At 41.1% G+C, this 11,582-nt stretch overlaps 1 protein-coding gene across 1 annotated transcript; it reads right to left on the reverse strand.

Moving 5' to 3' along the window:
• On the reverse strand, window positions 1-993 carry LOC132854788 (trace amine-associated receptor 13c-like). The gene has a single exon (XM_060883404.1). The coding sequence runs from the start codon at window positions 991-993 to the stop codon at window positions 1-3; it is 993 nt and encodes a 330-aa protein (XP_060739387.1).
• Window positions 994-11,582: the final 10,589 nt, after the last annotated feature.

Consider the following 11,582-nt stretch of genomic DNA (forward strand, 5'->3'; position numbering starts at 1 on the left):
TCATGAAAGAACATTGATTAATTCAGAGTCAGTCAGAAAAATTTGTAGAGTTATGATTAATTTAACACACCTCCTGAACCACGGATAAAACAGAGCATAAATAACTGGATTAATGGTGGAATTAAGATGAACCACAACCAAAAACTTCAGCAATGTTTCTGTCTGTATTTCAATAACATCAGCTGATAAACTGTAAATATAAAATGGAAGTAAACACAGCAGAAACACAGACACTAAAATACCGAGGACTTTAGCTGCTTTTCTCTCAGATTTCATGGAGTGTGAAGTGATTTTCTGTGTTTTAGGCCGTGTGTGATTATTAAGCTCTCTGATAGCAGTGGCATGTTTCTTAGCAATCATAAAAACTCGAGTATACAATATGATTATGACAGAAAGTGGAAATATAAACAATACCACAAGATTAATTACAGACCAAACCTCTTTCACAATTAATAAACATTCTCCAGGACACATTACAGAATTTTCAAAACTTCCATTGAAATAATAAAATGTTGTCATATACGTAATACACACACACCAGTTAGAATAAACCACAATGCACATACTCCTCCTAGATATAGAACTCATGTAGAGAAAAGGGTTTGACAGAGCCAAATACCGATCTACAGCGATCAGGGCAACATTATAAATTGATATGGTCATGAGGACACCACCAATAAACAAAAAACTGATGCAGAAATCTCTCCCAAAAATCCAGCATGACTCTATTGTCCAGATTAATATTGGTGGCATGACAAAAGCACCAACAAGGAAATCCGACACAGCCAGAGAGAGCAGCAGCATGTTTGTTGGTGTGTGAAACTGCTTGAAGTGAAGAACTGAGATGATGACAAGCAGATTTCCACACACTGTTAGCAGAATCACAGCAGCTGAACACATGTACAGTAAGATATAAACTGCAGGAGATACAGATCTCTCTGAACAGGGGAAATGAGCACAGCGATCAGACTGATTAAACTCCATCAGGTTCATCAGTACAGCATTTCTCTAAAGTCTACAGAGTTTTAGAAATACCTCATAGATTGGATGACATTGTAAAATAGTAAATGTAACAGATCATATGACTTGAGGCTCAAGCAGTCCTAGTGGTTTTATAATTTAGAAGTGGAGAACGCCCCCGAGTTTGAGTGACAGCATAATACACATGATATCATGCCTCTGTGGAACAAATAGTTCTATTTGCCAAAAGAAGTAAACCTGTTATTATGCAGATTTATGTATCACGAACCTCAATTAAATATGAACACAAAATTCACAAAACAAAAGTTCTCACAAAAAATAAATGCAGGGAAATAAGTTTTATTATAAATACATTTTCATATACATATTTACAATGTTGCTATTTTTATGAACTACATATCAGACATACACAAGACACAATTTTGTAAATCTATCTGTGTGTGATAAAGTGTAATGATGCAGGAAACAAGTATTGAACATGCTAACTAAAATGTATTTACTTGCAGCATATGTTTAGAAGCCTGATATGACAGCTTCAAGACATGATTGTATCTGAATGAAGAAACTAATCAGTCACAGTTTTCACAGACAAAATGGTGCCATTCACTCCCAGTCTGCAGTCTGAAAGATTTTTTGTGGTTTAAATGGGAGTTATGATCAGAGACGATCGGCTCTATATGCTCATTACACAAGTTGCATAGGGCCCCGCAAAATACGCAAGGCTCCACCTCCCCCTGCCTCATTTTACAGCGCGTGTTAATGTTTACTGTGTAGATGACAATATGAAGCAGAGCTATCCATCTGGCCATGAAAAGAGAAAAAAGAAACAAAATGAGAGCGAAATGCGAGAACAGCAATCAGGTAAACCTGTGTTCTATTTAAGTTTGATGTCAGCAAGAGCAAATAACAGTAAAGTTAAGTTGGTGTGATTCTGTCTCTAGTCTCTATCTGACTAGCCACATTAGCTGTGCAGTGCTGCCATTGCAAGTGTGAATGTGTGGCAAATGGTTTACATGGCTCACGGGTCAGGTAGGAGGGCCCCAGGGAGGTCAGGATCGGCTCTGGTTACAATCATGTAAAAATCAGAGCCAGAGTCTGTGCATTAGATACATGAAGCCAGTTCATGTGCAGTAAATACTGCCCAACAGCAGCAGGTCTACCTTTTGTACTACAAAGAATCTTTTACACATGTGCATGGTGATTTATCAAATATTCAAATTTTTATTTGAATACCCGTAACTACTTAGCACTGATTATTTGGAACAGACAATTGGTTTGGTGAGCTTATTAAGCTTTGAACCTCATAGACAGGTGCATCCAATCATGAGAAAAAGTATTTAAGGTGGCCAGTTGCAAGTTGTTGTTCTCTTTGACTCTCCTCTGAAGAGTGGCAACATGGAGGCCTCAAAGCAACTCTCAAATGACCTGAAAACAAAGATTGTTCAACATTATGGTTTAGGGGAAGGCTACAAAAAGGATTGTTTAAGTCAAGGCGACTCTGAGAATCCTGAGGCATCTAGAGATCTACCAGCTCCAGATGGACTTTGCGATACTATAGAGGAGAACTCCATGTGATCTTTTGCATCAATACAACATTTGTTTGACTGTATATTTATAATCACACCCTCTAATGTCACCCATATGAGGATGAGGTTCCCCTTTGAGTCTGGTTCCTCTCAAGGTTTCTTCCTTTACCATCTAAGGGAGTTTTTCCTCGCCACTGCTGGCTGAGTCACCTCAGACTTTCTCATTGGGATAAATACATATACATTGTGAACTAAATATATCTAATATTATTTTTTTTTTTACTTTATTAATCTTTATATTGTTCTTTATAATAACTTTTTGTTCTATGTTTATGTTCTGTAAAGCTGATTTGAGACAATTGTAAAATGTCAATTGTAAAAAGTGCTATACAAATAAACTTGAATTGAATTGAATACAAAAATGTTGCACAGAAATATAAGTTATCAGTGTCCACTGTGAGGAACATAGTGAGGAAATGGAAGACCACAGGCACAGTTCTTGTTAAGGCCGGAAGTGGCAGGCCAAGTAAAATTTTGGAGAGGCAAAGGCTGGAGTTTGGAGAGAACGGTCAAAAACAAACCACCTCCAAAGACCCACAACATCAACTTGCTGCAGATGGTGTCACTGTGCATCGTTCAACAATTCAGCGCACTTTGCACAAGGTGTGTAAAAGAAGGAGTGATGCAAAAGAAGCCTTTTCTGCAAACACGCCACAAAACGGAGTCGCTTGAGGTATGCAAGCTCACATTTGGACAAGCCAGCTTTTTTTATTTTTTCCAAGCCAGCTCATTTTGGAATAAGGTGCTGTGGAGTTATTGAGTCATAACAAGAGGAGTTATTGAGTCATAACAAGGGGCATTATGCACGGCGGCAAAAGAACACAGCATTTCAAGAAAAACACTTGCTACCCACAGTAACATTTGGTGGAGGTTCCATCATGCTGTGGGGCTGTGTGGCCAGTGTCGGTACTGGGAATCTGGTTAAAGTTGAGGGTCGCATGGATTCCACTCAATATCAGCAGATTCTTGAGAATAATGTTGAGGAATCAGTCACAAAGTTGAAGTTACCCCGGGGCTGGGTATTTCAACAAGACAATGACCGAAAACACTGCTCAAAATCTACTGGGGAATTTATGCAGAGGAACAAGTACAATGTTCTGGAATGGCCATCCTAGTCCCCAGACCTGAATATCATTGATACCATCTGTGGGGTGATTTGAAGCGGGCTGTCCAGCTTGGCAACCATCAAACCTAACTGAACTGTAGATGTTTTGTAAGGAGGAATGGTCCAAAATACATTCATCCAGAATCCAGACACACATTACAAGCTATAGGAAGCACCTAGAGGCTGTTATTTCTGCTAAAGTAGGCTCTACTAAATATTGATGTGATTTTTCTGTTGGGGTGCACAAATTTATGCACCTCTCTAATTTCGTATTGATACATATTGCGCATTTTCTGTTAACCCAATAAATGTCATTTCACTACTGAAATATTACTGTGTCCTTCAGTTACTTGATAGATCAAAATGAAATTGCTGATCCAAGCACACAAATATTTATAAATGAAAATCTTGGAAATTGTCAGGGGTTCCTAAACTTTTGCATATGACTGTATAGTGTCCTGGCCACTGGTCTGCAGGTGTAATGTCTCAAAATCCCTCTGGCCACTGTGTATAACTTGTATCACTCATTCCCAAGATGCTCAAAACATGCTACTGTGCTCTTTGAACCCTGCAGTAGTTTGCATTATTCAGGGCAATGCTTATGTACCTGTGGTGAATACAATGACCTTAGATCTTCTTTGAATGTATATTGTAAGGGTAGTTTTGACAATGTGCTTGTGGTCAGTCTGCTCACTTACTGTTAATTCCTAGCCCCTTGATGGGTTTTGTGATGTTAGAACATTCATGTTGCACATGTTATCAAGGGAAGAAACAGATTCGGGTAAGGGCATTGCTCCAGAAATGTCAGTTGCTATTCTTGGCTCATGAGGCAGATCTAGGGTGCAATGCTCATGAGATCCCCTTTTTAATAATGTTCAGGTCAGACAACACTATGATGCATTATATTATATTAGATATGTTTCACCAGCAGATTTTTGACAGACTCAATGGTAAACTTACATCTGCTCCTGTTTTTGCATATTTAGATTTCAGCCAGCCTTTCATTCTGGAAATTAGTCATTTATAGTGGACTGGGAGCAATCCTCCCCAAGGAAAAGGGAGGCAGGGTGCAGCCTGCTGCTTATGTTAGTCACATTCTTCGGCCTACTGAACACTCTGTCACTCATTTTCTACCACTTATCCGAACTAGCTTGGGTCACGGGGAGCCTGTGCCTATCTCAGTCGTCATCGAGCATCAAGGCAGGATACACCCTGGATGGAGTGCCAACCAATCGCAGGGCACACACACTCTCATTCACACACTATGGACAATTTTCCAGAAATGCCAATCCACCTACCATGCATGTCTTTGGACCGGTGAAGAAACCGGACTACCCGGAGGAAACCTCCGAGGCACGGGGAGAATATGCAAACTCCACACACACAAGGCGGTGGCAGGAATTGAACCCCCAACCCTTTAGGTGTGAGGCGAACGTGCTAACCATTAAGCCACCGTGCCCCCCCTACTGAACACAATATGTCAAATTATAAATACATGAAACTGTGGTTTTGAACTCAATTAGGCATGACTGACAATTTTAGTTTGGAAGAAGTGTTTGGTATTTCAATTCAATTTCAATTGTATAGCACAGAGTCGGCCTCATCTCAGTGGAGGTCCAAAATCTTCATCGCATGGAAGACAATCGTAGCTGGTAAAATTTCTGAATGGCTCGGGATGGGTAGAAAAAGAGAAGCAGTGGAGAGGAATTAGCATAGTTGCTGTTCATAATATTAGCTAGCACTAGATGATAATGTGCATTTGATCAGATGTACTAGAGCACAAGATTATGGGATGTATTATGTATACGCCTGGCTAAAAAGATATAATTTACATTTAATTTACATTTAAACTGGAAGAGTCAGGAAATCTGCCGGACCTTCACTTCAGCCCCGACTGCATTTACATCTCACAGTATAGATTCCCACACTCCTTCGTTGTCGCATTTCTCAACTGTAGCAGCAGAAGAGATTTTACAACTCATGCAGTCCTGCAATCCTACCACCTGTCCACTGGATCCACTCCATTCCACTATGCTCCACACCATCTTGCAAGACCTTCTGCCCTTCATTACCACCATTATCAATAGATCCATAGCATCTGGTCAGGTGCCAACTACTTTCAAGAGAGCAAGGGTTATTCTCATCCTAAAGAAACCTGCTCTGGATCCATCAGACATCAGTAACTACAGACCGGTATCACTTCTCTCGTTTCTTCGAAAAATTCTTGAACACATTGTCTATAATCAACTTTCTGTCTATCTCTCACAGAACAAACTCCAAGATCCCAACCAGTCTGGCTTTACAGCAGCTAATTCCACAGAGACAGTCCTTTTGGATGTCTCTGAGAAACTACATGTTGCTAGATCCGCCAAACTGTCATCCCTCCTTATCCTCCTTGACCTTTCAGCAGCGTTTGATACGGTCAACTACAAGACTCTCTTGTCCACCCTCAGGAGTCTTGGGATTTGCAGATCAGCTTGGGAATGGTTCACTTCCTACCTGGAAGGACACTCATATCAGGTAACATGGAGTGGAATGACATCTGCTCCACAAAGACTCTCCACTGGTGTCCCACAAGGCTCGGTACTTGTTCTTTTCTCCCTGTATACTCACTCTCTTGGTGAAGTTATTTCCTCACATGGGTTCTCTTACCACTGATATGCTGATGATACACAACTTATCTTCTCTTTCCCTGCCTCAGATACCACAGCTTCTGATCGGATCTCAGCATGTCTGGCAAAAATAGTCATGGGTGACTGCTCATCACTTAAAGCTCAATCCTAGCAAAACTGAACTGCTGTTCATCCCAGGTGATTCATCCCCAGGTCATGATCTTGCTATATCCTTGCACAACGATCTGATCTCTCCTTCAGCCACAGCTCGCAACCTTGGGGTAACCATGGACAATCAACTGTCCTTTTCCTCTCATGTTGCCAGTGTGACTCGCTCATGTTGCTTTCTTCTCTACAAAATTAGAATGATTCAGCCATTTTTATCCACACAGGCTGCTCAGGTACTTGTTAAGTCTCTTGTCATTTCTAGACTGGATTACTGCAATGCACTGCTGGCAGGTCTACCTATGAACGCAATCCGTCCTCTGCAAATGATCCAAAATGCAGCTGCACGGCTTGTTTTCAACCTGCCAAAGTTCTTGTATACCACCCCGCTGCTGCGATCCCTCAACTGGCTTCCGGTAGCTGCACACATCAGATTCAAAACACTGATGCTGGCCTACAAAGCCAAAAACAGACTAGCTCCCTCTTACCTCAAAGCCCTCATCACTCCTCTCAATGCACACCGCACCCTCCGATCTACCAGCACTGCTCGACTGGTTCCACCATCTCTCAGGGTAAGAGGCAAGTATACTACAAGACTCTTCTCTGTTCTGGCACCAAGGTGGTGGAATGAACTTCCCCTAGAGGTCCGGACAGCTGAGTCACTGGGTATTTTCAAACAGCGGCTGAAGACGTACTTATTCAGGAAACACTTCAACTAGCACTTCTTTCCCTATCTTTTGCATTTATTAAAAAAAAAACAAAAAAACTTTGACACTTTTTCATTGTAACAATGTTTTAAACTCATGGTATCTTAAGTATGTAATCTAGTGAGCCAGCATGAATGTATCCAATGATAGAGATTTAAGCACTTATGTACGTCGCTCTGGATAAGGCACCTGCCAAATGCTGTAAATGTAAATGTAGTGCAGAGCCCTGCCCCCACCTTGGCTACTCAGACCACATCTCCGTTATGCTAATTCCCTGCAGCAGATAGTTAGGGCTACTGAGAAGATCGATGGAGTCGCTCTTCTCTTTATAATGGACATTTACACCACACACTGCATCTGCAAAGCCAACAGCATTTTGTATGTCCCCTCACACACAGTTTTCACTCTACTGCATCAGGTAACTGGTATAGAATCCCTCACTACTACTGTGTGTTTTGCCCTCAGGATCTGAACCAAACTGGCCCACACACACTCAAACAAACACACTCATTCAATACAAACCACTGTAGTGTTCACAACTCTACCCATATAAAACTGATATGTTGTTTATACATCGTAACTTTAATTCTGTTTTGTACAAAAGTCATGCTGCAATTGTGTACATATGTTTTTAATCCTCTTGCTATTTAGTAATCTCAATTTGCACAATGCCATTACAATGTGTTCTTGGGTCGGCACTTTATTTTATGTGTCTGTCTTGTAGAATATTGGATTGGATGCACTGTCTGTCTGTTTGCACTTGATTTCATACTATGCACTTTACCTTTTAGTCCTTAGCTCTGTGTTGTTTTTAGTCTCATGTGCCCCCCTGTTGTTCTATGTAGCAACATGGTCCTGGAGACATGTTGATTCAGTTTAGTATGTAGTTACTAGTATATGCAGCTATAAATGGTTGAAATAACAATGAAAGCTTCTTGACTTGACCAAGGCCACAGCTTTGAGTATAGTGTGATGCAGCGATTGTGTAGATTTTTTAATATAGGGAGAAGTCCTTCACTGTATCAACCAGCTGCTAATGGCCTGTGTGAGTTGTTCAACCATACATTGCATAACCTGTCATGTACCCTACCTGTGTCAAGAAAAAGGAATTATGGATTACGTACTCTGCCCCAAGTGTTGTTATGTCCGCTCACTTCCTCATGTTTGGTCAAGAACCACAGTGAAAGCACCAAAGGAGGGTAGCACCACACTGACCTATGACCTTGGCATCATCCGTGGGTGCCCAGAGTGTAAGTAAACTGCTAGTGAGTGTCACATGGGTAAGTGTCATTTCTAACCAGAGCCACTGACTGCACTAAGTATGATAAAGAAATTTTTTAATTAAAAAAAAACAAAAAAACCAATGAAATTAAATTGTATATTTTCTGTCTTAGTATATTATTTCCTATTTTCCTGTATCTTATCTCAGTCACGCTGGAATTTATCAGGAACCATTTAGCAATAAACTCCAGGCTTTGTTAGTCTGTGCTTTATATATACTTTGAGCCATATTATAAATCTATGAAAGGTGCTGTAGGAGAAAACCGACTCCAACCTACATTGGCCCAGGCTAGCTCCTGCAATCTGACTATAAGTTTAAACAACTGTTCTAAGTAAAAATTCAAAGAAGAAATGATCAGCCAAACTCACGAAGACTGGATTCAGTTGAGGTAGGTTTATTGACAGTCGTATAGACAGCAATTAACCAGCTGGTACCAGGGATACAAGTTTGTCCAGTAGACGATACTTGCACCGAAGCACTGCTGATTGCAACAAGCTTATATACAGTTCTGACATGCCCCCCCTTTTGCCATACCCCCTTCGTTATCCAATCATAATTCCGCTCACGTACACAGTTTCGCCCGCTTCAGAAATTACCATTATTTCCACATTGGAAAGTTTTGCCCGTGCTTTAGGCCCTCTCAATTTTCCATTATTTTCCATCCGGAGGGCCCCGGTCTCATGGACTTTGGACCTACGTCATCAGGCCATGGAGTTTATAAGTTGGTTTCATGTGCTTTTTGACTTATTCTCTTTTTCTGGGGTCTTCTTCAACACAACTCAACATAACACACTTATTCATGGGTATGTATGGATATTCCTTGTACTCTAGCACTTTTTCTCTTCTATATGATTAAAACCTGTTCTTCTACTGTTCAGTCTCTGTGAATATGGTGTGCAGTGGTCATTGCTTTACTCATTACCCCAATGGCCATGTATTGCATATGCTTACTAAGGCCCTGTTTGTGGTGTGTTCTAGCTTCAATCTCTGCATGGGTCGCACACCTTCTGGATGAAACCGACCCTTCCACACCTTCACCTACTGCTGATCTTTTACTGAGGTCATTACTCATTATATCCAGGATATGGAGAGTCGTGGTCAACCCAGCGACACGTCTGCTGTTAAGGGGGTTGATGTCTCAACACAGACTGCTACAGTTGTTACCAAGTCTACTCAGACTCTTCCACCTCCATCTACACATACTCAGGCTACTCAAGCTCCATGGCGTGTCAATAAAAGGACTCAACACCCTCCTCGCTATGCTGTCAAACCTTTTTATGTTAAGAAGTGACTCCTTATGATTTTGCATTTCTTTATTAAAACCCTTCTGCTCAGTTTTTCCTTAATGCTGTGTGCGCGTGTCTTTTCTGCCTGTGTGTGTGTGTGAGTTGGTTTCTGTGTATTCTTAGCCTATAGGGGTGGTTAATCAATCACTGACCTCGACGACCTGCTTGCTTCCTGACCTATGCACAGTATAACACTTGACTCTTGATGTACGTTTTTCTCATCTCATCTTTCCCCTGGGCCGTGGTGTATCTTTATCTTATAAAAATCCCACATAATTCCCCCCTTTTGTAGCTGCAGAGCTACAAACTCGATGGAGTTATGGGTGGCAAAGGGAAGCATGTCATATTTTATGCTAGCACAACATACATCATACATACATTATTCATGTCTAAACATTGGTCCAGAGGTGAGCGAAAAAACCCTCCCATACTTGCCAATTGATAGGGAAAAATTCTCACCTTGTCAGCTTTTTTTATGCTCGACAGTGTATTCATCACCTGGACCTTGCACTTAAGTATATACATCCCAGCATGTTATATGCGTTTACATGTTTTCATGTCATATTAATTATGCATTACACGTCATGTCGATTACAGATCACTTATAGTACTAGATTACTGATGTGCCCTACTTATTACATACATTATTAGTGAATACATTATTAGTGAAGGTTATCTATTACTCTTTGTGTGTGGGTTCTCTTCGTTGTTCTCTGTCGCCTCTTAGAACGGTGTACTTCTGCCCCTGGTGGCTTTGCACCACGTAGAGAGGCTTGGTGGGGAACAGGGGAGAGGTTACTAGCACTTCACCCCGTTCCCTAGGTTGCCTTCCAGCCCTTGCACTTGGTAAGGCTTCCAAGAGCTGTTCTACTTTTACGGGTTGGTCACCCCATAGTCTATCAGTCCCTGCACAAATCGTGATGGTTTCCATGTTCTTCCACATTGGTGTGTTCAAAGAATGCCACTCTAGGTTTCCCACCTTGAGTCCATACGATACCTCTCGCATCAGGTGGTATTTCGTGTATGTTACCCAAATCTGGACTCCTTCCTCGTTCAAGGGCCCGTACACCTGTTTCTCCCATGCTGCTACCCACTTTCTGTCCATGGTGATGTAGTCTGCCTGTTGTGGAATTGGGTTGTCCCAGTGGGTCAACGTCCACTCTCCCAGTTCGTCCCTCAGGATGTCCCTGCATTGTCCCATATTCGTCATTTTCTTCTCCACACTTCCTGTTACTTTACAGGACTCAAAGAACACGGGGACAAACAACACATAACACCATTCTAGTTTTCTAGATTATAAATAGTTCTACGCAATGTGTACTACTTAGGTTTTAACTTGAGGTGCTTTGTATATACTTCATTGTTTTTTTTGTTTTTTATGTAATTTTATGTTACTCATTTTTATATTTTTTATTTTTCTTCCATCTTAACATACCACACTACATTTTATTTACAGGAATTTTATATTGTCTGGGCAGGCCAGTGCCTTTTTGGGGATGTCATATATCCCGAAGGTTTTCATTTCCATGTACTCTGGTTCAATATTTTCTACGATCTGCAGATTCTGTCCACATATAGACTGTGTGGCATTAGAAATCATTTTACGAATCAAAGGTATCACACAGCAAGTAATCAGCATTAGTATTAACAAGAATGTTGTTAGCACCGTCCCCATTCGTGCTAGAATAGCTCTCCAGCTTCCTGAAAACAGCCAGTACCACCAAGTTCTTCCGGTTGCATCTGGTTTGTGGGTGTTTCGCACATGTTCCATGCGCAGATCCTCCAATGCTTTGAGGGCTACGGTAAGGTTACCTCCTTCCCCTGTATGCATTGGTATTACTGAACAACATTCATCACC

Source organism: Tachysurus vachellii, chromosome 12, assembly GCF_030014155.1.
Source record: "Tachysurus vachellii isolate PV-2020 chromosome 12, HZAU_Pvac_v1, whole genome shotgun sequence".
NCBI classification, from domain to species: Eukaryota; Metazoa; Chordata; class Actinopteri; order Siluriformes; family Bagridae; genus Tachysurus; species Tachysurus vachellii.